Raw genomic sequence first — 27,716 nt, 5'->3', positions numbered from 1 at the left:
ATTCCTGAATTGGTGGATTCATGAGAAGTTCAGAAAATTCTGACTTCCCTCATTCTCTCTTCTCCCTCTGGAACTCCAACTAGATGTTTGACTCTCATTTTGTCCTCTATATTAATCTTCTCTTTCCTATGTTCTATCCCTCTGTCTCATTTCTTCATATATTTTTCTAGTTCACCAGACTCCTCTCCAACAGTGTCTTATTGTTTCATATGCCCATTGTGTTATAAATTGCAATTTTTTTTCATTTCTAAATTGCAAAAGCAGTGTTAATCATTAGACATTGTTTTAAGAAGCAATTTACAACAGAATTATTTCTATATGAAATGATAAATATAAAAAAAAGAAAACCCTCCAAAAAGGATTTTGAAACAAACGTCATGTTATGCCAGCCCAGTCATTCCTTGTCTTGGAATCTTGTAAGGCCCCTATGCAATGTGTGGCCACGATGGTCTGGAGGGCTACTTTCCCATGCTGAAAGCTATAACTTTCTCTTGAAAATTTAAGTGGAAGACACCCCTTGGGTTGGCACAGGGTATTGGGTGGAAGGAAATGCAGAGATCAGTGGCTGAGGATATGGCAGAGGGCCTTCCAGTGGGGACATGATGGTGGACACTAATGGCAACGCTGAGAGCTCTGTGCACCGGTGTGGACTGCGTGCATGACACGTGGCAGGGAGTGGGGCTGCGGGGTGCTCCTTGGGCCATTGTCTTCCAGTGCGTGTACAGCAGGGAGCAGAACTGGGACAGATGTCTGTATGGTTAGAGATTTTTCTTCCCCCCGGTTCCCAACTCATTTCCAGAAAGAGTTAAAGGAGAGGAGAGAAAAAAAGTTTTCCATGGGTTGGAAAGTGCAGGTCCATACCTTTCACACAGCATGGGCTCCAAGAGACTCCATGGCCTCTGGTCAAGGGCCCCAAGTCCCAAAGGAAGGCAGAACCTCTCCCAGCTTGAGACTCCTCCTTCCAGAGGAGTTTCTTTGGGCTCTTTTGGTTCTCCCCCAGCAATCCTCTCCCATTTTTCTCTTCTATAGCCTGATGCCTGTGATTTAGGCAAACCTTCACATTTACATCCTCACTTCTGATCCTATAGACAATGGCATACTTAGCTTTATTACTGCCTCGCCTATAAAAATGTAACTGCCATAGGGTCACAAGCTTCATTCACTGCTCTACCCCCAAGTGCTTAGAATAATGTCTGGTCCAGAGTAAGCACTTAATAATTATGTTGATTATTGAATTATTTTACTTGAGATTCTTTGCAAAGGTAGAATTGTAAAATTATCAGGTTATTTGTAAGTGAAACCCACTGAACTTAGCATGGGTAGGAGTGCAGTAGGTTCTTCTCTGCTAAATGAGTTCAGTGTTTGGCATGTAGGTTTGGAGCAGGTTTTTCACAGGTGGAGTTTGGTAATCTCATTCTTGCCTTGCACAAAAAGTGTGGATTGCTCAAGCAGGGTCAGAAGTACCATGGCAGTAGTGACATTTACCGTTGCATACCGGTTTTATTTAAATATGGATCCCATAGGATCCCTAATTGTTGAAGAGTACGATTTAAAACACCTTGAGAATCTAGGAATATATTTACCTAACAAAAGATGTGCAAAACCTCTTTAGAAGTTCTAAAATTTTATTGAGGGAGGGACATAAAAATGAGAATCTGGCAGGATGTAGATTGTTCATGGACTGAAAAACTCCATGCAGTGAATCAATTATAGTCACTAAATTACAGAGTCAATGCAATCCCAACTGGCTTTATACTGGAGCTGCACTAGGTTAAAAAATTTATATAATGCAGAAGGTTCAATAATAACCATGACATTTGGAGAAAAGGCAGGAGGACCGTAAACAGGAAACACAGTGTGGCATTGGCCTGGGGACAGTCATAAGAGCAGTGGGGAAAGAGAGGGGCCAGGATCACACCCTGCATCTTTAAGACAGCAGTTCTGAGCAGTGAATAAAGGACAGTGCTTTAGTACTAAGGGTTGTGGCTGTGTTTTCAGAGGATTTTATAGATGACTGTGAAATCATCTGACATTATTTGGTGAAGCTAAGAGTTTGAAACCCAGAGTGAGGAAATTTCCGTACACCAGGATCTATCAAAAATGTTCAAAATAGCTCTGCTGGTAATGGCCAAAATATGGAAACAACTCAAATGGCCACTGCAGTTAGAGGTCATGGATGATTCTTTAGGAACACGGCAAGAGGGGATGAAAAGCACGAAATAACAGAGGGAAAAGAAGCAAGTCACACAAGATATGATTCCATTTATAGGAAGCTCAAAAACAAACTAAAGAATTCTTGATCATCTTACCCTTTCCAAAGGATCAAAGGAGAGAAGCTTGTGACTTCAGGAAGGAGCAGGGAGGGGAACATGAAGACTTTCTCAGATCTTGGTTGGCACCTTCCTACTTGGTAACCTGTGTAATGGCTATAGAGGCTTTAACTTGATCCTTATTCTCCAAGAATACCCAGGTATGTCTTTCATGATCATCTGCATGTATATTTTACTCTTTAAAATTATTTTTAAATTACATACAAAGGACAATGTGATGCATTGCTCTGCATCACAGCTCCAAGATTATCCCCTGCTGAGGACACCTGGGCCCAGAAACAGCATCTCTTGCCCAGAGCCACACACTAGGAACGGGCTGAGGCAAGGGTTTCATCCCAGGCCTGTCCCATGAACTGAAATAAATGGACACAATTTTTAGAAACTGTTTATTTTCCATCAACCTATTTCCATTTTAAGAGTTTGTGGAAGAACAGTTTAAGACCACTCAGTGGTCGTTCCTACCCACTCAGTGGCCTGAGCAGTGGGAGCTGCAGACCAGTCTTCAGTGGCAGGCTGAGCACTCCAATCTTCTGTTGAGAAAATACCAAAAAAAAGAAAAGAAAGAAAAGAAAAGCCATCAGCCCCATTCCCATAGTATTTTTGTCACCCCACCACCAGCAGCAATCTGCCTTGCATTCCAACAGATACACATTTCAAAGGACAAAGTCAATAGACAGAACATTTCAAAAGCACCTTAAGTCAACCTGTCAAGTTATTAGCACAGCTATGGCACACCGAGACAAAAACCCTTTAATGCTAGTATGTGTGTTTGTATATGGGCGTGTATATACATATACATGTACACATACATACACTAAGTGCCCTACATACGAACCTTCAAGTTACGAACTTTCAAAGATGAGAAAGTGCATTCGCATGTCCAATCACATAAGTTAATTCACATGTCTGCTGTACCCTGTCACGTGCCTGCATCCTCTACAAGTGGTTGTACTTTTGTGCACTGTACAGTACTGTATAGAGCACACAGTTACAGTATCTTTACTTCAAGCCCAGGATGTCCGGAAGCAAGTGTAAAAGCAGTGGTGATGTAGCTGGTACAGTACTACCGAGACATCACTGACTCGTTTTTTCAAGAGTAGACAAAACTGAATCCAGCAGGGAACCAGACCTGTGCCATCAAGGTCAGGCGTGAGTGAAATTACCCTCCATCTCCGATAGCTGACAACCTTTCAGCTCTACCATCTCCCTCCCACCTCCTCTCCCTCCTCCAGTCAGTAACACTTCTTGCCTATTCACTCGATGCCAGCCCCTGTATGCCAGCTGTTGTACTATAAGATTAAAAATGTTTTATTTTTTGTTTTTTGTGTGAAGTGTTATAAGCCTATTACAGTACAGTACTATATAGCCCATTGTGTTAGCTGGGTACCTAGGCTAACTGTGTTGGACTTACGAATGTGCTCTCAGAATGGAACTCGTTTGTATGTACGGGATTTACTGTATACGTATATGTAAAGTGTGCGTATATATGCATATTTATGCATGTATATATATATATATATATATATATAAAGTGTGCATATATATACACACACACATACATATATATGTTACATTGAAAACACAGTTCTAAACCACCAGCCTGATGCCCTTGGATCTTGATACATACCAGTGGGGAACTGCTGAATAGGCACAGAGGGCACCTGCACACCTTCGGACCAGTCTGCCACCTCAGGCTGAGCAGCAGTGAACTCAGGAGCTGGAGCAGTCCATTCACCCTGAAATTCCTCCTTGGTCACAGCCTTCTCAGCTGCTGCCTGCTCTTCCTTTTCAATCTGGTTTAGAAAAAAATTTTTTCGTTTATAGGGACTAACAGACTTTACTTCCAAGAGGCACAGACTAAAGTGTCCAATTTGTTCATGTTACCACAAGCCTTTGTGGAGGAAGCTCACCTCTTCAGGATCTCTGTAGAAGTAGAGATCAGGCATGACCTCCCACGGGTGTTCACGGGAGATGGTGCCGCGCATGCGCAGAACTTCCCGGGCAAGCATCCACCACATGAGACCCACTGAGTGAGCTCCCTGCAAAGAGTGCCAGGTTATTATAAAGTGATACTCGGCGAACCCCAAACAGCAAGCACCTCCCATTCCATCTAACAGCTGGGTCCCTTGGTACCATGTGAACAGACATGTCTTAGTTTAAAAGTGCTTATAGTACAGCAGAAACTAACACAACATTGTAAAGCAACTACACTCCAATAAAAATAATAAAAGACTTTTTACTTATTTAACAAGATTATTCCATAACTCTGGTTCTCAACCTTGATGGCCACTGGAATGAATCATGGGGATTAATCAAGACTCCACTCTAGACAACAAAATGAATTACCTGGGGTCAGTGCCTGAACACTGGTAGGAGGAGAAAAAACCTCTTTGCCTGATTCTTTTGTGTAACCAGGGTTTTGTGACCAGTGACAAACCAGACTAATTGAACCATATGCAACCCACCTTTTTAGGATCTTACATCAGGATACATCAAGTTAGTCTGAAAACAGAAAGGCCAAGTAATGCCTGAGACGTCCAGGAGTAAGAAATAATGGAGAAAAGCAGAAGAAAACACAGGCCATTTTTAAAATGTCTTTTCATGTCTCCTTAAAGCTTTCATATATTAAAACCATACATTTGTAGCAAGTATTACTATCAAACTCCACTCATTGGGCCAGAGACCCTTGTGATGTTAGCGAAAAACTTGCCCCTCATGTAGCACACTACCTACACTTGTGAGTTCATCGGCCAGTGGCCTCAACTCCAAGCTCTAACAATGTGCAGAGGAATGTCTGTCTCTAGAGCACTTATTCTCCAGCTCTAGTTTAGATCATAAAATTGTTACCTTGTTGTTGCATGGGATGGCAATGTCCACATACCGCAGAGGAGAGTCTGTGTTACACAGAGCAATGGTAGGCAGGTTAACGTAAGAGGCCTCTGTGAGAGGCTGGTGGTCAGCCCTGGGATCAGTAACCACCAGAAGTCTTGGCTCCCGGAAGGCTGCCTGGATCTGGTTAGTGAAGGTTCCAGGAGTGAAGCGGCCAGCAATAGGAGTGGCTCCAGTGGCAGCAGCAAACTTCAGCACAGCTCGCTAGAAGAATCAATATTAAGAGTTAACAGTGCTCCACAAGAACAGACACAAAAATCAATGGAACAGGACAGAAAGCCCAGAGATAAACCCACGCACATATGGTCACCTTATCTTTGATAAAGAAGGCAAGCATATACAGTGGAGAAAAGACAGCCTCTTCAATAAGTGGTGCTGGGAAAACTGGACAGGTACATGTAAAAGTATGAAATTAGAACACTCCCTAACACCATACACAAAAATAAACTCAAAATGGATTAAAGACCTAAATGTAAGGCCAGACACTATCAAACTCTTAGAGGAAAACATAGGCAGAACACTGTATGACATACATCACAGCAAGATCCTTTTTGACCCACCTCCTAGAGAAATGGAAATAAAAACAAAAATAAACAAATGGGACCTAATGAAACTTAAAAGCTTTTACACAGCAAAGGAAACCATAAACAAGACCAAAAGACAACCCTCAGAATGGGAGAAAATATTTGCAAATGAAGCAACTGACAAAGGATTAATCTCCAAAATTTACAAGCAGCTCATGCAGCTCAGTAACAAAAAAACAACCCAATCCAAAAATGGGCAGAACACCTAAATAGACATTTCTCCAAAGAAGATATACAGAGATTGCCAACAAACACATGAAAGAATGCTCAACATCATTAATCATTAGAGAAATGCAAATCAAAACTACAATGAGATATCATCTCACACTGGTTAGAATGGCCATCATCAAAAAATCTAGGAACAATAATGCTGGAGAGGGTGTGGAGAAAAGGGAACACTCTTGCACTGTTGGTGGGAATGTAAATTGATACAGCCACTATGGAGAACAGTATGGAGGTTCCTTAACTAAAAATAGAACTACCATATGACCCAGCAATCCCACTACTGGGCATATACCCTGAGAAAACCATAATTCAAAAAGAGTCATGTACCAAAATGTTCATTGCAGCTCTATTTACGATAGCCAGGACATGGAAGCAACCTAAGTGTCCATCATCAGATGAATGCATAAAGAAGATGTGGCACATATATACAATGGAATATTACTCAGCCATAAAAAGAAACGAAATGGAATTATTTGTAGTGAGGTGGATGGAGTTAGAGTCTGTCATATAGAGTGAAGTAAGTCAGAAAGAGAAAAACAAATACAGTATACTAACACATATATATGGAATCTAAGGGGGAAAAAAAAAGGTCATGAAGAACCTAGTGGCAAGACGGGAATAAAGACACAGACCTACTAGAGAATGGACTTGAGGATATGGGGAGGGGGAAGGGTAAGCTGGGACAAAGTGAGAGAGTGGTATGGACATATATACACTACCAAACGTATAACAGCTAGCTAGTGGGAAGCAACCGCATAGCACAGGGAGATCAGTTCTGTGCTTTGTGACCACCTAGAGGGGTGGGATAGGGAGGGTGGGAGGGAGATGCAAGAGGGAGGGGATATGGGGATGTATGTATAACTGATTCACTTTGTTATAAAGCAGAAACTAACACACTATTGTAAAGCAATTATACTCCAATAAAGATGTTAAAAAAAAAAAAAAGTTAACAGTGCTCCAGAGATGGTGCCATCTTGCAGAATTGCAGGAGTTCTGCAATTATAAATGGGTCAACACCAAGTTCTGTAATCACATGGAGCAGCCTATCTAGTCAGAACCTCCCGAAATCCCTTACTCAAAAATGAAACCATCAAACACTCAAAACATCCAGTAATTCTTCTATATCCTTCACTTATTACATGAAAAATACTTACAAAATTAGAGCCAAAAACCACGCCAAGCACAGCGCCACCCCTAGGCCGGCTGCTGGGGATGCTCCTCCCTCAGGTATCTGAGCCTCACCACTTCCTCACTTTGCGGGTTCCAGAGCCAACCAGCCTGCTTCAAGTACCAAGTAGGTCACTTACGAGTCACTGGGGCAAGTTACGCACGTGCCTCCAAGTTCCTCATAGAATTGTAAAACTTACAAGAACCGACACACACCACGCAGAACAGTGCCCGGCACCCAGTAAGCACTTCTGTACGGGTCAGATTTTCACAGCCAACCTGTACGGAGCAGGAGTACACCCACCTTTCTTATCCTCTAACTTCCCCTACAGAAAGCTTATTTCCTTCATCCCTTCAAAAACAGACTGCTTTTCTGCTATATTCCAAGCACTCAGCAAGCACTGCCTGGACCAATCTACATACTCAGTAAATTTTCACTGAGGGAAGCACGGAGTGGTCACTAAGTTCATTCTACAGCAGTAATTAAAACTGTCAACCATACATCAAACCACAGAGGTCCAGTCATAAGCCAGCCTCTGGGGCAATAACCCCGTTAACATACATCTGCAGGGGGTTCCCATCAGGATAGTGGAGTAGAATGACGTGGAACTCACCTCCTCCCACAACTATGTCAAAAATACATCTACAAATGGAACAACTGTCACAGAACACCTACTGAACACTAGCAGAAGACTTCAAACACCTGAAAGGACAAGAAAGATCTCCACATAACTGGGTTGGACAAAAGGAAAAAAAAGAGGAAGCAGGATGGGACCTGTGCCCCGGGAGGGAGGTGAAGAAGAGGAAAGGCTCCCACACCCTGGGAAGCCCCCTCAACGGTGGGGAGATCAACTGGGACAGAAAGGGAGCTTCTAAGGCTCAGAGGAGAGCACAACAACTGGCTTGTAGTAGGCGTAACAGAGAGAGACCTGCACGCCCCAGCCTGAGATGCGTGTCCATTAGTACAGGTGGGCGCTGGGTGCTGGTTTAGAGGACAGACCCAGAAAGATGACTGGTGTTGGTTGTGCAGACAGCCTGAAGGGGCTGGAGAGTGGCACAGCCGCAACCAGGAGTGTTCGTGGAAAAAGGCCGGGTCCACCACAGAAGGGAAGCGCCACTGTTAAGTGGCACGCGAAAGGAGAAGTGGGGTCGCCATTGCAGCCTCCTTCTCCACTCACCAGCCCCAGCGCCAACAGCCGGCTCAGTGGACCCAGGAGCAGACGCCAGCAAGTTGCCCAGGAACAGAGGCAGGGCTGAAACTACAGCTGAGCCCCAGGGGCCACGCAACTTTGGAAGCAGGCTGAAATCTCTCCCCACAGCTGCATGAGCTGTGGATTTACACATCTGCCACCAGCTTTGTAAACTCAGCTCCTGCAGGACCTCCAAATGGATGAGTGCTCCTGCAACTGGGATGGGTCTTGCCTAAGCACCTGTGGGCTTTGTGGGCACGGGCACACGGGGGCTGGGCCAGGGTCTGAGCTGCCTCCATAGCTCCTACAGGGGGTCCAGGTGTGCGACTACTGCTGTCCTGGCACCTGACTTCAGTGGATCTGCGCGGGTGGCCTTGTAAAAACAACATCTGAAGGACACCAGGGCTGACTGCCAGCATTCCCCGGGTTATGATGGGGCCGAGGGCAGTGCCAACAGCACAACGGTGACAGGTGGCACCACAAAGCACACTCACCGGTGAACAGCTCCAGCAGAGAAAGACGCAGTGGCTCCTCTGCCAGTGGAAACGCTCCAATCCAGCCTACCTTATGCTGCAGCTCAGCTCTGGGGGCTTCTACTCTATAACAACAACTAGGGAGTATACCCTGCCCCTGACGGGGTAGTGACAACCACAGAGTAAACAACATCCAGTGCAGGCTCTACTCACCACACCAGTCACACCTCCTGTCAAGGGGATGATGGCCACCATACACTGAGGAAAGAGGCAGCGGGCATCCACAGTAAAAACAGCCCTTGCACCAAAAATGTTAAACCCAAAGAGGCTATACAGTGACATTCCCACATAAAGACAGCCCTCCAAGGGACTTCCCTGGTAGCACAGTGGTTAAGAATCCACCTTCCAATGCAGGGGACACAGGTTCAATCCCTGCTGAGGGAACTAGATCGATCCCACATGCATGCCGTAACTAAGAGTTCGCATGCCACAACTAAGACCAAGAGCAACCAAAATAAAATAAGTTAAAAAAAAAAAAAAAAAGCCCTCCAACACCACAGCAGATAACTGTTTCTCAACTCATAGAGCAAGAGAAATATAAGTAAAATGAAGAGACAGAGGAACCACTCCCAATTAAAAGATCAAGAGAATTCCCCTGAAAAAACAAACAACGAAAAAGACCTCTGAGTCTAATAGACATCAAGTTAAAAAAGGAAATAATGAAATACTGAACGAATTGAGAAAGACTATCAACAGAAATGCAGATTACTGTGAAAAGGAACTAGAAATTAAGAAGAACCAAGAAAAATCAGAAAATTCATTTGCAGGGACAAAAGCTGAACTAAAGGCAATGAATAGCAGAATGAATAATGTAGAAGAACGTTATCTGGAAGACAGTGATCTATCTTCAGAAAAAAGTGATTTGAAAGATAGAATAATGGAAATCACCCAATCAGAACAGCAGACAGAAAACCAAATGAAAAATGAAAGCAATATAAGGGACCTATGTGATAACATAAAGCATGCCAATCTACACATAATAGGGAATCCCAGAAGGAGAAGAGAAAGGGGATTGAAAATGTATTTGAAGAAATTATGGCTGAACACTTCCCAAACCTAAAGAAGGAAACTGATATCCAGGTACAGGAAGCACAGAGCATCCCAAACAAGATAAACCAAAACAGACCTACACCAAGATGTAATTAAAATGCCCCTGCCCCCCAAAAGGATTCTAAAGACAGCAAGAGAAAAACAAAGAGTTAATTACAAGGGAACCCCTATAAGGCTTTCAGCTGATTGTAGGCCATAAGGGAGTGGCAACATATATTCGAAGTCCTGAAAGGGAAAAATCTGCAGCTCTACCCAGCAAGATTATCATTTGGAATAGGAGAATTTCCTCAGACAAGCAAAAACTTAAAGAATACAGCAATACCTAACCTACCCTAAAGGAAATACTGAGAGGTCTTCTCTAAATAGAAAAGAAGAATCTATAGGAAAGGGAAAAAAAAAAAAAAAATCACAGTTGGAAAGTAAATCACTTAAATAAGCCAGTAAACAGATTTTAAAAAGAAATCAAAAAATTTCTCTTAAAGTGATGATAACCACTTAAAAGCAAAAGGATAAACATGAAGATGTAAAAGAGGACATCAAAATCACAAAATGTGGGGGACGAAAGAAAATGTAGATTTTTTTTTTCTTCTAGAAAGTGAGCCTGTATGACTACCAGTCTAAGTCAAGTTGATATAGGAAGGGGTTAACATATTTGAAAAACAGGGTAACCACAAATCAAAAACACAATAGATTCACAAAAACCAAGAAGAAGACAAAAGCACAATACAAAAGAAAATCATCAAACCACAAAAGGAAAAACAAAAAGAGACAAAGAAGAAATATAAAGCCAACAGGAAAACAATGTTTAAAATAGCAATAAAATTACCTTAAATGTCAATGGACTAAATGTTCCATCAAAAGACAGAACATCGGATTAGATTAAAAAAAAGAAGCCTACAATATGCTGCCTACAAGAGACACACTTTAGGGCAAATGACACACGTAGACTGCAAATGAGGAGATGGAAAAAGATATTGCATGCAAACGGAAATGACAAGAAAGTGCGGGTCGTAATACTCATCAGACAAAACAGACTAAAAAAGATAAAAAAAGCACACGACATATGGTAAAAGGATCAATAAAAGGAGAGGACACTATACTCATCAACATGTACCCAAATACATAAAACAAATATAGACATAAAGGGAGAAACTGACAGGAATACACTAATAACAGGAGACTTTAACACCCTACTCATACCAACGGACATATCTGGGAGAGAAAAAATCAATAGGCAACAGAGATCCTGAATGATACAACAGACTTAAGACATTTTCAGGACATTAGAGCCAAAAAAGCAGAATATACATTCTTTTCAAGTGCACATGGAACATTCTCTGAGATTGACCACATACTAGGGCACAAAATAAGCCTCAACAAATTTAAAAGCATAGACGTTATTCCAAGCATCTTTTCTGACCACAACTGCATGAAACTAGAATCAACCACCGAAAAAGAAACAAGAAAAAAACAACTGCATGGGAGACTAAACAACATGCTACTAAGAAACCAGTGGGTCAACAATGGAATCCAAGAAATTAAAAAATACCTTGAGGCAAATGACAATGAAAACACAAAATCTATGGGATACAGCAAAAGCAGTTCTTAGAGGTAAGTTCACAGCGATACAGGCCTTTAAGAAACCAGAAAAATCTCAAACAAGTCAGCAGAAGGAAGAAGATGATAAAGATATGGAAGGAGGGACTTCTCTGGTGGTGCAGTGGTTAAGACTCACGCTCCCAGTGCAGGGGGCCAGAGTTTGATCCCTGGTCAGGGAACTAGATCCCACATGCATGCCACAACTAAGGAGCCCGTGAGCCACAACTAAGACCCAGCATGACCAAATAAATAAATATTAAAAAAAAAAAAAGATCAGAGAGGAAATACATAAAATAGAGATTAAAATAAAACCAAAATCTGGTTCTTTAAAAGGATAAACAAAATCGACAAACCTCTGGCCAGGATCACCAAGAAGAGAGAAGACCCAAATAAGAAAGGAGAAACCACAACTGATACCATTACAAACAATTATATGCCAATAAAAAAACATTATGAACAATTATATGCCAACAAACTCGACAAACTAGAAGAAACGTACATCCTTCTAGAAACATAAAGCCCACCAAAACTAAATCAAGAAATAGACAACTTGAACAGCCCGATTACTAGAAATGAAACAGAATCTGTAATTAAAAAGCTCCCTTCAAACAAAAGTCCAGGACCAGATGGCTTCATAGGCGAATTCTACCAAATAGACAAAGAACTGGGAGAAAACATTTGCAAATGATGTGACCAACAAGGGCTTAATTTCCAAAATATGCCAACAGCTCATACATTTCAATAACAAAAAAACAAACAACTGAACTGGGCAGAAGACCTAAATAGACATTTTTGCAAAGAACTACAGATGGCCAATAGGCACATGATAAGATGCTCAACATTGTTAATTATTAGAGAAATTCAAATCACTACTACAATGAGGTACCACCTCACACTGGTCAGAAAGGCCATCATGAAAAAGTCTAAAAATAATAAATGCTGGAGAAGGTAAGGAGAAAAAAGAACCCTCTAATCCTGCTAGTGGGAATGTAAACTAGTGCAGCCACTACGGAAAACAGTATGGAGGTTCCTCAAAAAACTAGAGTTGCCGTATGACCCAGCAGTTCCACTCCTGTGCATATACCCAGACAAAACCGTAATTCGAAGATTCAGGCACCCGAATGTTCACAGAAGCACTATTTACAATAGCCAAGACATGGAAGCAACTGAAATGTCCATAGACAGATGAATGGATAAAGACGATGTGGCGTGTATAACAGCGGAATACTACTCAGCCATTAAAAAGAATGAAATAATGCCATTTGTAGCAACATGGATGGACCTAGAGATTATCACACTAAGTCAAGTAAGATAGAGAAAGACAAATATCGTATGACTTCACTTATACGTGGAATTTAAAATACAACACAAATGAACATATCCATGAAAGAGAAAAATAGACTAGTAGTTGCCAAGGGGGATAAGGGATGGGGGAGGGAAGGATTGGGAGTCTGGGATTAGCAGACGCAAACTATGCTATATAGGATGGATAAACAAGGCCTTACTGTATAGCACAGCGAACTATATTCAATATCCTGTGATAAACCATAATGGAAAAGAATATGAAAAAGAATATATGTATATGTAACTGAGTCACTTTGCTGTACAGCATAAATTAACACAACACTGTAAATCAAATACTATACAATAAATATTTTTTTAAAAATGAAATTCAAAAAGAGCATCTTACTATCAATACATAATTTAAACACTGTCAAAATCCAAGTCAAATTTTTAAAAATTAGAAACAGGGTGAATGAAATCCTTTTAAGAGCTTTAATGCTTTTATAAAGCATGTTTTAAAAAAATCCATTAGTTTTCTCAGCAGAAAAAGGAAATAATTATCAAGATAGAAATGGGACAAAAAAGACTAAAGTTTTACCTTACTTGCCATTAAAAAATATTAAGCTGTTTTTTATTCATTTAAGTTGGCAAAGATTATTACTCTTGCTTATGAGACAAAGACTGGGGGTACCCTACCCTCATAAGACCTTCCTGAAATATTCTGAAGTTGGCATTTAATTTTTTTTAACCCAGTATTTCATCATTTTAAATATAAAAAGCTCACTGCAGAAAAATGTGGTGAGCCACTTTAATAGGGTCATTTCTCGATATTTAGTGGCACAAGAAAACACACAATGACATGAAAACATGAACCTTGACATACTGTCAGATGCAAAGTGATAAATATACCGAAATGGTTGAATTTTGGCAATTCCTCTGACTCAGGGCAATTTCAAATGATTTCTGAACAGTGAAATTACGGGGGTTTTTTTTCGTATGCTTTTCTACACATCCCAAAACATCTTTAGGTTTTATAAGAAAAACCAAGCATATTGTTCCACAAACCTGGCCAGTATTCCTGGAGGATATGACACTGACATCAGCTGGGTTTTCAATGGCAACAATGGCACGAGCTGCCAACAGAAGCTTCTCCCAGGTTCTCTTCAGATTTATGATGTAGATGCCTAGACACAAGGTTTTGTTAACACCTAGCCAAGCTTTAAAAGTTAACATTCTTCTAAAAAGCTGAATGCATGTGGCAGCGAGTACTATCAAACTCCAGTCATAGAGGCAAGCTCTACTGGTGTTAGCGAAAATCCTGCCGTTAATATAGCACACTTCCGACACTCAGAAGTTCTTTGGCCAAGACTGGCCTCCACTCTGAGCTTTAATAGTGTGCACCCTGATTCAGTAGGCAAAGTGCACCTTCTCCCTACTCTTCCCCTGTACTAACCCGCCCTCAGGCCCCCCATGCAGAATCCAACAAGCTCTTACCTACTTGTGGCCTCTTACCACTCTTTTCCTCTTATCTTCTGCCTTGATGTCAGATTCATCCCAAACTCCTTTAAACCCTGCCACTCACACACATAATTCCTTCAGTGGTTCTAAGCTGAAGAGCTTAATGCCTTCCATATTCTCATCACAACCTACATTCCCTTTTCTGATACAGTCAAGCAAGCCAAATTCCCATCTGTGGCTTTTTCTCTCAGAATTCAGCTTTACAAACCTGTATCAGTAGCTACAAAATATAAGGCACTATGGGAAATAAGTTATTAGGAACCAAGCTAACGAACTTCCTCTTTATGTTTACATCATGCTTCTTCATGGCCCAACCCAGGTCACATAACCTAGCAATAGCCACTCTTCCACTGGAGTCCAGAAACCTTTCCTTCCAAAAAACACCAGAGCACTTTTACTCAGTTTTAAACCTTCTTACCCATCTAAAGATCTAGTCTCATCTGTTACTTCGTGAGAGCCCTCCAAGGCTGGTATGTTAGAAGTCACTTTACTCAGCACTACCCACCACAACAGCAGCATCAAACTTTGTCCTTACAGCTGGGATGACCAAGAAAAAGAAGCCTAAAGCAATGACTGACCGTCACTTTTCCTTTTGTAGATGTACTGTTCCATTTGGAAGTCAAGGTTGGTGCCACCTAAATGGGTTCCTGCTGCAAGGAATTTGAGGACATCCTCCTCCTTCATTTGCAGGACATCAAGGGCTCCGGACATTGTGAAAGTTTCCCTTTAAGTTACGACGGGAATCTGAAAAACAATAGTTAACAAAAGTCCTTTACACTCCAGTGACAAGTGGGATGAGGTAACGGGTGCATTCTAACTCCTCTTGAGAGTCCAATGACTCAATGTTTAAATCTAACCATCTTGACAGATGAACGGATAAAGATGTTGTACATATATACAATGGACTACTACTCAGCCATAAAAAAGAAAGAATGCCATTTGTAGCAACATGGATTCAACTAGAGATTATCATACTAAGTAAGTCAGAAAGAGAAAGACAAATACCATGTATCACTTACATGTGGAATCTAAAACATGACACAAATGAACCTATCTATGAAACAAACAGAACAGACAGACAGAACAGACTTGGTGATTGTCAAGGGGGAGGGGTGGAGTGGGAGGTTGGGATTAGCAGATGTAAACTTTCATATACAGAATGAATAAACATGGTGCTCTTCTATAGCAGAGAACTATATTCAACACCCTATGATAAACCATAATGGAAAAGAATGTTAAAGACGAATGTGTATTTATGTATAACCTAATCACTTTGCTGTATAGCAGAAATTAACACATTGTAAATCAACTATACTTCAATAAAAAATATTGATAAACTTGAAACAAACAATCTAACCACAGACCACACCTCCTCGTGTCAGGCATTGGGCTTAGTCTAGTGGGATGAGACACATGAACACCTTGTAAAATATGCCACACCTTGTAAAACTGCTGGAAATCCTGCTAAAGAGTGTTATGGAGATGGACAAAACACCCAGATAATCAAACTAAACAAAAATAGTGAACTGAGACTTAATACTTCTCAAGGTACGCAGGACTTAGACGAGGAAGAGCAGCCATGTTCGAGACTATTCTAAAGGTGAGCAAAGGTGGTGAAGTTTATTTTCAATCCAACTGAAGCCGGGAGCTTTGGCATTACTTCTCCCTGTGATTACAACTAGTTTTCCTCAAAATCAGGCAGGAAAGACAGGGCTGGACCCAAGAGCAGCCTCCTCAAACAGACATTAGGCAAAAGGCAAAAAACCACCTCCTTGTTTTGCACTTAATGAGACCATGAAGCATGGAGGAATGGCGTCAGCAACAAGAACGTAAATTAGACTTTGATTAAACTCTGTGACACCTTAAGAGGGAACCCGGACCATAAAACCCAGAGAGCTTGGCCGAGCCCACAGGCTGCAGGTGACTGCTGTACAACCTCACACGCCTGGCACTCGACCAGCAAGGGAAAATGGCTCTTAGAGCGCAGGTGCGGTGGCTTCTGGAGGCGGACGGGAAAGAGCAAAACCTAATGTAACCAGGTGGAATCAAAATCCCACTCCGATTCTCCCAACAATGGGTATTCCGCCCCTAAACAAAGAAATATGCGCCCATTCAAGGAATTAAAGTGAAATAAAAGGCGTAGTGGGGGGAGGGTCAGAAAAACCCCTCGGTGCGCTCCTCACTCGTGAGGACGCCCGCATTCTTCTCCGAGTGCGTACTTTCGCTTCTGCCCCTTCATAAATTGCTTCTTTGTTTCTCTCTACACCTCAGTCTCTGTGTCCTTTTTTATAATTAAAAAAATTTCTTTTCTTTAAACACCGCGAGGCATGCGGGATCTTAAGTTCCCCGACTTGGTATCGAACCCGGGGCCCCTGCAGTGTAACAGCGGAGTCTTAACCACTGGACCGCCGGGGAAGTCCCTGTATGTGTCTTTCTTTGCATCCCCTGTCCCCAAAAGATTTCTTTTGGACAGGTAGAATAATAACCTGGACCTTTAGTTTAGCCTGTCCGGCATCAAAAACCTCGCCAAGAACCTTAACTCTTGAACGGAATACCACGAGCGGGGAAAACATACCAACCCAACCAGCTGGAGAAAACTGGAGTCTAGGTCTCTGGGTTTACCGCCGACTGTCGGGACCCGAAGCGACCGTAGCGCGCTGCGCAGGCCGGTCTCTTCGCACCCCCAGCCACCCGCACCTCAACTCTGGTCCTCCGTGGCTGGAGCGAGACCTCCGCCGGCTCCCACGGCCTTGTGGGAACGCGCGGGCCCGAGCCCGGCCACGTGCAGGACGCCAGATCCGAGGGGGAGCGCGCCGAGCCGAAGACAGACACGCTCCGCCTGCGGGCTTCCACCCAGGTGCTCGCACCACTCTTCGCGGCAGGAAGCTCGTCCTGGTGGCCCTGGGGTACGCCCGGACGCCACATGCTACTCACCCAGAACAAAGCCGTATGGACCCTTATCTGGCGCAGAAAGAACGCGCGCGCGGAAATGACGTCCTTATATAGTCCGCCTCCAGCCAATGACAACGAAAGGCGAGCGGAAGCGCTAACAAGGCGGGCGTCGTGGGGGCGGGTCTTCTTCCGGAAGGCGGGCTGCGGCGCTGGCGCGGACGCTATCGAATGGCGGAAGGGGCGGGCCAGTTGGAACACGGTTTGCGACCAGGGACGCGGGCCGGAAGTCAGCCAGCAAGCCAGCCAGCCAACCAGACCGCCCGTCTGGATTCGAGGTCTCGCCCAACCTTTTGTACCTATCAACTTGAGCGGGTCCTTCACCCAAGCTGCAGTTTCCTTACATGGGAAGGGGTGTTGAACACAAGCCTGTATTGGATAAACAAAAGCTGGAGAAATTATTTTGCGTTTTTGGAGGACAAGTTAGTAATGTGTAATTCAGATTTTTAAAAAGTTATCTTACGGGAAGTTTCCCGGAAAAATGAAATAAAATGAGGACTGCACAGGTGGTTTGCATGAGAATTTCTTTCTCGTAGGAGAAAAATTGCAGTATCCATTACTAGTTAATATTTATTCCGCCCAATACTATGCAGCCGTTAAAAAAATAATTAAAATACAAAAAGGAGTTGCAGGATGAGGACGATTATTTTTAAAAATTGAAGCCCTAGGCATTAAATGATTGTAAACAAATAACCAATATCCAGATTATTAGTTATACAGTAGGTTTCAAGCCTGGCTGCGCTTAGAATCACTTGAAGAGCTTTTAAACATATGCCTAACTCCAAACCAAAAGAATCTAGGTAATTTTAATGTGCAGCCAGCGTGAGAACTACAGATACACAAGTAGAGAAACTGGGTAGGTTCTTGGACTCATTTTTTTAGTGTTTCTTGAAATTTTTTATGAGGAACACAGGTTTTTAAACTGAAACAAAACAAACCCCACTGCATTTAAATAAAGAGCTGACATACAAGGAAAGGAGTAAATTTAGTCATGGCTTCAAGCATCCTTAGAAACTGCTGAAAATACCTGTAGACATTTTGGCTCGCAAGAAAAAAAAAAAAAAAAAAGGAAGACTTAAAAAAAATGGCTGGCTTTTAGGGACAGTTTTCTATCACTGCAGGACTTCTCTGGAGGGCATTCTGGGGCACTCCCAAACTATCTCAGCAGCTCCCTCCCCTGTGCACCATAGAATCTCCAGAATACTTCCATTATGACAACTAGGAAATGGTACTGTAATTACATTTAGGTTTTGTTTCTCTACAAAATACTTTTTTTCCCACAGAATAACTGTCCTTGAGACGTGATCTGCATGACGAAAATATTCGGCAAGGAAGTGAGTTAAGTCCAAAGGTGAAAACGTACTGTAGTGATAGTAAGCCATGGTGAGGGGCCCTTGGCCTGAGAGGCACTTGTCAAAGGGCTGTAGCTCCCCAGCCACATGTCCTCCTCCCCACCTCAGCCTCCTAGTCTTCTGCACAAGTTTCTCCACTATTTTTTATTCATACACATTTTTAATAAAAATCTCAGAGCCTTCCTTTTGCAAACTTTGGTTCCTGGGGTCTGTATTTTAAAAATAAATAAAAACTGGGCTTAAAAAATTTTTTTCAAATATAAATTTGTGCCAGAGACTAGTTTTTTGGGCTATATTTCACATGGCATTGGATGGCTAGGAGCGTCTCTACTGATTTGAAGCTGAGAGAATATGGGACAGTTAGCTAGCCCCAGGCATCAAGTTCATCTTGGGCCACCTACCTTTCTAACCAGAATTCCTCCTTGCTCCTCTTCACCTGTTTGTCTGGTATCCAGTTGTCCTACAGTTTTCTCCACGACCCTTACCTGGAGTGGTCTGAGCAGGGTTCCAAAATCACTTTTCCCTCCTTTGTCCCAAAGCCCTCATTCCATCAGTTAAGTGGTAATGGAATGGTCCCTTCTGTCCATCAAAAGCATTCTGTCTTAAAACTTTTCTCTATCACTTGGCACTTCATGTCTTGAATTAGTTCATGCTTTGGAATCCCAGCTTCACCACATGCTGTGACTCTGACCAAGTCACACAACCTCTCCCAGGAAATAAGAGTTGTTGATATTTCAGCTGCTGCTGTCCCCCCGAAATGAGCCTCTGTGCCTAGAAATCCTCCAGAATCCAAGTGAAAGAGAAGGCTCAGCTGATGTTCATATTTTATGAACCAGAGACATTTTAATGCTCTATACAAAAACAAAACTATATATCAAATATCAGAACTCAAAAGCTTAAAAATTAAATCACATGTATTTATACTTAAGAAATCACATTAACTAAAAAGGACACAATTATCCCTGAAATGGAGACAGGCCTGGAGATTCTGGATTGCTTCAGTCAGTTTGGCTCTCAGTCTTCAGACCATTCTGACCAAACACCTGCATCCTCATACAGGCCCATCAGTCATGCTCAGTCCACAGTTTGTTACTCTAAAAACACTAGTCTACATACAGCTTTACTTTATAGCAGGAGGGGACCCAAGTTGCACCCTAAAGAATACACAGTATAGAGGAAGCACACAGTGAGAATGAAGGGCATTTCAGACAGAAAGGAGAGATTGAACTATGATAATGATAACATATCCAAGAGTGTTTATCCACAGTCATTGATCCACTGGCCCGATTCTGTGAGACAGGATTATTAAGGGAAGGGCGAATTACGAGGACAAACAGGCAGTAAAAGAGTAGTGTAGATTAAGCCTGATGGAGAAAGACTTGCAATATTCTCCTACGGGATTTTGGGGTATATCCAGCAGGCAGTGGGGAGTCAAAGGATTATTAACAATGGGATGGGTTTTATAAAGAGATTTAGGGGAAACCCAGGTTAACGTCCAACTTGTTGAGTTAAAGTAGCCATGAGACATCCACGTGTGTGGGGATAAGTAGCAAGTGGCTAGATATGCACAGAGGTCTGAGGGATGGATAAAATAATTAAAAGACAGGGATCAGTCACTCACTCAACGCTCATTGCATGGCTTCTCTGTGTCCTAAGGCACGGATGGAAGCTAGGATGCAGCCATGAATGAGACACACAGCCTCTGCCTCTCGGGTCTTACGACTGAACTGGAGAGAGAGATTAAACAGCCACTAGACAGTCATTTCAATGCTACAGAAGAGAAGCAGAGGGTAACTGAGCACTTAGAAGAAGCTGACCTAGCATGAGGGGTTGTGCACGTGATGCTTGAACCAAACTCTGAAGGATGGAAAGGACTTACCTATGTGGGGTGGAACAGAGGGTTCCAGGTGGAGAAAACAGCAGTTCAAAGGTATGAGGCAGCAAGGAGGAAGCGGGGAAATGGATGGAAGGTGGAACACATGAAGGCATCAAGGGCACAGAGACATCCAGGTAAGACTTGAGAATGGCTTATGGAGTCAAAGAGGAGATCAGACTGACTGCAGAAAACAATCTGGGTAAATAAGGTGAAACAGGACAAGACCACACACAGGCAATTCTTGACTAAGCCAAGAAATTGAGGTTTAACACCAGCACCAAGCTGAGAGTGGAGAAGGTAGGGTGTAATCACCAAGAGAAACACAGGATAAAAACAGTACACAAATGGAGCTGGACATCCATGTTTTGGTAACGGTTCAGGAAAACGTTTTTTTCAGAAAACAATGATCTTTTAAAAAAAAAGTCAAATTATTTACAAGTATCAAGTAAGCATAGTTAAATCTTAGAAAAATAATATATATATATATATATACAAAACAAATTGGACAAATACAACCAATGACAAAAATAATGCAAAATGGTAACCATTAGTACAATGCTACAAATGCTCACAGCTCTTTTCAAACTCTATTGTAAAGCAGTCCTTGTTTTTTTAATCTTCCTGATGTCAAAAGTATACAAATTTAGTTAAAGTTGACTCCATTACAAGTGATACTTTTATTGGTTCATTACGAAGATTAAATTCACGGTGCACCACTCTGTTATTCACCTGTAAGATAAAAGCACAAACTGTCCAAAAGAATGTAAAGCCCTCAGCAAAAGCCTCTTAGTAAAGCCCACAGAAGGAGACGGCAGAATTCTCTGACTGCACCAGGAAAACAATGCAGACACTACCCACCCACTACCCACTTCAAGTGCTTGAAGGCATCGAGTGGCTGCGTGCACAGACCCGGGTTCAAATCAACTTGCCCCTGGGTAACATCAGGCAAGATAGTAACCTTCTCTGAGCCTTGGTAACTCATGGCATATGAAAGCATTGGATTATGTTTTGTCCAAAGTATCCAACAGCTCTATTAATTCCAGTGCTGCTTGTAACCCCACCATCTGCTGCCTCACTAAGCTCTAAGTGCCTTTAATGCAAAGGTCGCATCGTGCTCATTTTTGGACTTTCTTGCCAGTGTCTACTCAGCAAGTGCTTTAAAAATGAACAGTGTTGGGACTTCCCTGGCGGTCCAGTGGTTAAGACTCCACGCTTCCACTGCAGGGGTGCAGGTTCCATCCCTGGTTGGGGAACTAAGATCCCGCATTTCAAAAAAAAAAAAAAGAATGCTGTTCATACCATATGACCCAGCAATTCCACTCCTGAGTACATATCCGAAAAAAACAAAAACACTAATTTGAAAAGATACATGCACCCCAATGTTCATAGCAGCATTATGTATAATTGCCAAGGTATAGAAACAACCTAAGTGTCCATCAACAGATGAATGGATAAAGAAGATGTCATATACACACACACACATATACACACAATGGAATACTACTCAGCCATAAAAAAGAATGAAGTTCTGCCATTTGCAGCAACATGGATAGACTTGGAGGGTATTATGCTAAGTGAAATAAGTCAGAGAAAGACAAATACTGTATGATATCACTTATATTTGGAATCTGAAAAATACAACAAACCAGTGAATTAAAAAAAAAGGAAGCAGACTCATAGATATAGAGAACTAGTGGTTACTGTGGGGAGAGGGAAGGGTGCAGGGGTAACGTAGGGGTGGGGGGAGAAGGGTTATTATGGGATTATATGAAAACATGTGTGAAACTTCTGAAAATTGTAAAGCACTATAGAATTTAAAGAATCTTTCATTCAGTTAAAAAAAAATTGGCTTTCAATCTTAAAAAAATGAATGCTGTTCAATAAAGACTTAATGAACACCAGTCGGCAAAACAACTTTCACTTAGCATTAACTAAAATGGATTTCTACTTACAGTAGGTTAAATCTGTCTTTATTATTACATTTTATGGAGACGCTGACAAGAAACTATTTTCTTAAAGAGAGAAATTGAGCAATATAAGAGATTTGGAAATATGGTTAGAATGACTGTCAAAATTGTCTATACTCCTTCCATTTAACATTTTTCCCCCCAAGAGCTTACCTTAAAATGAGATGAATACCTCAACATAATAAAGGCCGTATATGACAAACCCACAGCCAACACCATTCTCAATGGTGAAAAACTGAAGCCATTTCTTCTAAGATCAGGAACAAGACAAGGTTGCCCACTCTCACCGCTATTATTCAACATAGTTTTGAAAGTTTTAGCCACAGCAATCAGAGAAGAAAACGAAATAAAAGGAATCCAAACTGGAAAAGAAGTAAAACTGTCACTGCTTGCCGATGACATGACACTATACATAGAGAATCCTAAAGATGCTATCAGAAAACTACTAGAGCTAATCAGTGAATTTGGTAAAGGAGCAGGATACAAAATTAATGCACAGAAATCTCTTGAATTCCTCTACATGAATGATGAAAAACCTGAAAGAGAAATTAAGGAAACACTCCCATTTACGACCGCAACAAAAAGAATAAACCTACCTAAGGAGACAAAAGACCTGTATGCAGAAAATTATAAGACACTGATGAAAGAAATTAAAGACAATACAAACAGATGGAGAGATATACCATGTTCGTAGATTGGAAAAATCAACATTGTGAAAATGACTGTACTACCCAAAGCATCTACAGATTCAATGCAATCCCTATCAAACTACCACTGGCATTTTTCACAGAACTAGAACAAAAAATTTCACAATTTGTATGGAAACACAAAAGACCCCAAATAGCCAAAGCAACCTTGAGAAAGAAAAATGGAGTTGGAGGAATCAGGCTCCCTGACTTCAGAGTATACTACAAAGCTACAGTAATCAAAACAGTATGGTACTGGCACAAAAACAGAAACATAGATCAATGGAACAAGATAGAATGCCCAGAGATAAACCCATACCCATATGGTCACCTTATCTTTGATAAAGGAGGCAAGAATATACAATGGAGAAAAGACAGCCTCTTCAATAAGTGGTGCTGGGAAAACTGGACAGCTACATGTAAAAGAATGAAATTAGAACACTTCCTAACACCATATACAAAAATAAACTCAAAATGGATTAAAGACCTAAAGGTAAGGCCAGGCACTATAAAACCCTTAGAGGAAAACATAGGCAGAACACTGTATGACATAAATCACAGCAAGATCCTTTTTGACCCACCTCCTAGAGAAATGGAAATAAAAACAAAAATAAACAAATGGGACCTAATGAAACTTAAAATCTTTGGCACAGCAAAGGAAACCATAAACAAGATGAAAAGACAATCCTCAGAATGGGAGAAAATATTTGTAAATGAAGCAACTGACAAAGGATTAATCTCCAAAATTTACAAGCAGCTCATGCAGCTCAAATCAAAAAAATAAACAAACCAATCCAAAAATAGGCAGAACACCTAAATAGACATTTCTCCAAAGAAGATATACAGATTGGCAACAAACACATGAAAGGATGCTCAACATCACTAATCATTAGAGAAATGCAAATCAAAACTACAATGAGGTATCACCTCACAGCGGTCAGAATGGCCATCATCAAAAAATCTACAAACAATAAATGCTGGAGAGGGTGTGGAGAAAAGGGAACCCTCTTGCACTGTTGGTGGGAATGTAAATTGATACAGCCACTATGGAGAACAGTATGGAGGTTCCTTAAAAAACTAAAAATAGAACTACCATATGACCCAGCAAACTCACTACTGGGCATATACCCTGAGAAAACCATAATTCAAAAAGAGACATTTACCACAATGTTCACTGAAGCACTATTTACAATAGCCAAGACATGGAAGCAACCTAAGTGTCCATTGACAGATGAATGGATAAAGAAGGTGGCACATATATACAATGGAGTATTACTCAGCCATAAAAAGAAACGAAATTGAGTTATCTGTAGTAGGTGGATGGACCTAGAGTCTGTCATACAGAGTGAAGTAAGTCAGAAAGAGAAAAACAAATACTGTATGCTAACACATATATATGGAATCGAAAGAAAAAAAAAGTTCTGATGAACCTAGGGTCAGGACAGGAATAAAGACGCAGGCGAAGAGAATGGACTTGAGGACACGGGGAGGGGTTAAGGGTAAGCTGGGACGAAGTGAGAGAGTGGCATGGACATATGTACGCTACCAAATGTAAAATAGATAGCTAGTGGGAAGCAGCTGCATAGCACAGGGAGATCAACTCCGTGCTTTGTGACCACCTCAAGGGGTGGGATGGGGAGGGTGAGAGGGAGACGCAAGAGGGAGGGGATATGGGGATATATGTATACATATAGCTGATTCACTTTGTTATACAGCAGAAACTAACACAACATTGTAAAGCAATTATACTCAAATAAAGATGTTAAAAAAAAATGAGGTAAAAAGGAGTTTTGAAAGCTGTTAAGCATCATATGTAAAGCATTAAACAATTTTTTAAAAGAAATAAAAATAGCTACCATAACTTGGGGAGATAAGGAGTAAGTAATCCTGTATAACTGTGGTTAAGGCATGAGCTCTAGAAGTGCTCTGCCTGGGTTGGAAAGCCAAGGCTGCTTTCCATCTGTAATAGGAGATGGGAATCCCAGTACCTGCCTGAGAGCTGTTGAAAGACTTAATGTATTAATATCTGTGAAGCGCAGGGAACAGCAACTGGCACAGAGTGAGACCTGCAGCGGGTGTTAGTGTTGCTGTTACTGTGCTCATTTACAACCTCTTCTAATTAGCTCTCTTTAGGAATAAAACCCACAGATTGCGCAGAAAATTACCCTTCAATCCTGGTATGATAAACCACTATCATCAGGCCCTCCTCCAAACTACGGTTCGTGTATAAATCTGCTGCAATTCTTGGCCACTCATTCATTCAGTGAACATTCAGACAAATGTGAGCTTCTTCCTTGAAGAAGCCTTTGGGTTCTCCCCTCTCCCTGGGGGGAGGCTAAGTCAGGCCAGCAGGACCACAGAGCAATCAGAACTTCAAAGCTCACCTAAAATCCAACTCACTCATGTACCGATGAATAAAGTGTCACTATCAGTTTCCCTTCGCACCTGGCTCGGCCGTGACTTCTGCGACAGTCCTCTTAATGCACCATCAGCCTGCTGTTTCCAAACAACTTCTCACCATCTCTCACGCTTTCTCGGGCTTAAGTCAATCTTCTCGTGAAAACGTTCTCATCAAGTGCATTAGCTTTAGACAGAATGGAGCACATGTTCACTTGGAATTTACTTACTTTGGTGAAGAAGTCAGCAATGTGCCACTTATTTCCATACTGTTTAAAGACTTCAGTCATTGCTTTGATCATCACAGAGCCCGTGCGGGGGTCCCGTAAAGCCACATGATCTACAAAGGAAAAAAGTCATTTCATCCATTTTCCTCCTCTAACTTACAGCAAACTTGTTCTTTGACCCATAGTTAAAACCTGGAAAATGGCTTTGAATCAAGAATACAGAAACACTTGCATTAAGACACAATCACAGAGAACTCATGTGACCAATAGCACATAACCTCTCAAGAGGACATTCTTTTTATATGCATTTTTAAAATACAACTTTTCAAATATACAAAAAAGTAGAAAGCAAAGTTTAACAACCCCCCATATAATCATCCTTCAGATCCAAGAGTTATCATTTTGTCATATTTGCTTTATTTATTCCTTTTCTATTTTTTTTATTGCTGACTTTTGCTCTAGCATTTTAAGCTAAATTGCCCTAAATACAACCATATGGAATTTATTTGGGGGTATTCAAGAGTTTTCTGAAATTATCTTTATTATTAGACTGAAAAACATGAAATATGTCTATATAGTGTGGAAATTCAATGGGAATATTAAAATTGCACACTCTCATAGTAAACCTGGGTTGGAAGAGAAAAAACATGGGACATCTTTCAACCTCAGGGTAGACAGAAGTTTCTTACAATACAAAAATCATAAGCCATAGAAGAAAAAAAGATGATGAATTGGACTTAAAATCTAAAACTTTTGTTTTTTGGCAGGCAAGAATTCTACCACTGAACGACCAAGGCTTATAAAACTTTTGCTTTTTGAAAGACATCATTAAGAAAATGAAAAGCCAGTCACACATTGGGAGAAAATATTTGTAACTCGTCCCAGAGAAAGGACTTGTATTCAGAATATATACAGCTTAATAAGAAACAAACAACCCAATGCAATATTGGGCAAAAGAAGATACATTATGGCCAATAGGCACATGAATAGATGGTCAAAAAAATTGAAAGGTGATGATCATACAAATTGATAAAAAAATATTTTTTCATTCTTTTTTTTTTTTTTTTTGGCTGCGCTGTGCGAGCGGCTCATGGGATCTTAGTTCCCCGACCAGGGATTGAACCCAGGCCCTCGGCAGTGAGAGCACAGAGTCCTAACCACTGGACCGCCAGGGAATTTCCTCATTCTTAAATAACCACAATTACTAATGGGATGTGTGCCCCTTTTGGGCACTGCATGACTTCTCAACCTAGGATACCACCATGGTACTTGCTTTTTAGCTCAGCGAACCTCCAAAATCTAGCTACCACCAAAATATGATATCAAAAAGAACACAGCACGATCTAATTTTTGGAACCATACCTCACCTGAGCTGGTGGTTCACAGAATTAAGTATAGTTGTGTGACTTCACTGTGGCCCCCTGATTTGGAGACCGCAGCACTAGGGTGTATACGCAGAAGTGAAATTGCTGGGTCATGGAATAAACAAACTTTCTAGGTATCACACATTGCTCTCCAAAGAGGCATTATAACTTGCTCTAATCAATGGTATATGGAAGTACCCCTTGCCCCCCATCCCCACACATATTTGGTACTGCCTCATCCAATCAGGTAAATATGGGTGACCCAAGGGAATTCCCTGGTGGTTCAGTGGTTAGGACTCCGAGCTTCCACTTCAGGGGGCTCAAGTTTGATCTCTGGTTGGGGAACTAAGATCCCACATGCCACGTGGCACGGTCAAAATAAAAAATAAATTAATTAAAAATTTTAAAAAATATTTGCAGCCAATTAAGCCGACTGCGCTCTTTTCCCCATGGGGGCCCGGTGCGCAATGGCTGCAAATAGCAGCCTCCTCGGTAGTGTATGCAGCCTGTTGCCTGTATGGGTTGCCCT

The 27,716-nt window shown here is 41.5% G+C and overlaps 2 protein-coding genes across 7 annotated transcripts in view; both read right to left on the bottom strand.

The window, feature by feature from the left end:
* Nucleotides 1–2,702: 2,702 nt before the first annotated feature.
* Nucleotides 2,703–17,429, bottom strand: RPSA (ribosomal protein SA). 3 transcript variants are annotated; one of them, XM_082346650.1, is made up of 7 exons: nucleotides 17,304–17,429; nucleotides 14,948–15,113; nucleotides 13,917–14,035; nucleotides 5,178–5,423; nucleotides 4,241–4,369; nucleotides 3,958–4,123; nucleotides 2,703–2,857 (listed from the first exon to the last, which is right to left on the bottom strand). In XM_082346650.1, exons 2-7 carry the CDS (start codon nucleotides 15,078–15,080, stop codon nucleotides 2,766–2,768), a joined length of 885 nt encoding a protein of 294 aa, XP_082202776.1. In that variant the 5' UTR covers nucleotides 15,081–15,113; nucleotides 17,304–17,429; the 3' UTR covers nucleotides 2,703–2,765. The 3 variants fall into 3 exon arrangements, with proteins under 3 accessions (XP_082202776.1, XP_082202774.1, XP_082202775.1); XM_082346648.1 differs by having other exon boundaries at nucleotides 2,703–2,860; nucleotides 17,304–17,427; XM_082346649.1 differs by lacking the exon at nucleotides 17,304–17,429 and adding an exon at nucleotides 16,992–17,016 and having other exon boundaries at nucleotides 2,703–2,860.
* Nucleotides 17,430–27,716, bottom strand: part of CASP14 (caspase 14) — a 26,171-nt gene continuing 15,884 nt past the window's right edge. Inside the window, exons 6-8 of one of the 4 annotated variants that reach the window (XR_014232524.1) lie at nucleotides 25,827–25,936; nucleotides 19,072–19,450; nucleotides 17,430–17,707 (exon numbers count right to left, since the gene is read on the bottom strand). Coding sequence is in view for 2 of the 4 variants with exons in the window: in XM_082346643.1 (XP_082202769.1) it covers nucleotides 21,174–21,275; nucleotides 25,827–25,936 (212 nt within the window). In the remaining 2 variants the exon portion in view is untranslated. Of the gene's footprint in view, nucleotides 17,708–18,338; nucleotides 19,451–19,482; nucleotides 21,276–25,826; nucleotides 25,937–27,716 lie in introns of those variants that run through there. The other 3 variants (XR_014232525.1, XM_082346644.1, XM_082346643.1) reach the window with 3 other exon arrangements.

This window comes from Balaenoptera borealis, assembly GCF_965194805.1.
Source record: "Balaenoptera borealis genome assembly, chromosome: 12".
NCBI classification, from domain to species: domain Eukaryota; kingdom Metazoa; phylum Chordata; class Mammalia; order Artiodactyla; family Balaenopteridae; genus Balaenoptera; species Balaenoptera borealis.
This window is presented reverse-complemented; position numbering and strand designations above follow the sequence as displayed.

What these genes read in the sequence shown, in the direction of transcription:
- RPSA (XM_082346648.1), bottom strand. Translation starts at nt 15,080, where the DNA reads ATGTCCGGAGCCCTTGATGTCCTGCAAATGAAGGAGGAGGATGTCCTC. An exon ending in CTACAAAAGGAAAAGTGACG is followed by an intron (nt 14,036 to 14,947) that starts GTCAGTCATTGC and finishes CCTTGTGTCTAG; the next exon opens with GCATCTACATCATAAATCTG. An exon ending in CCATCCCATGCAACAACAAG is followed by an intron (nt 4,370 to 5,177) that starts GTAACAATTTTA and finishes CACTCTTTGCAG; the next exon opens with GGAGCTCACTCAGTGGGTCT.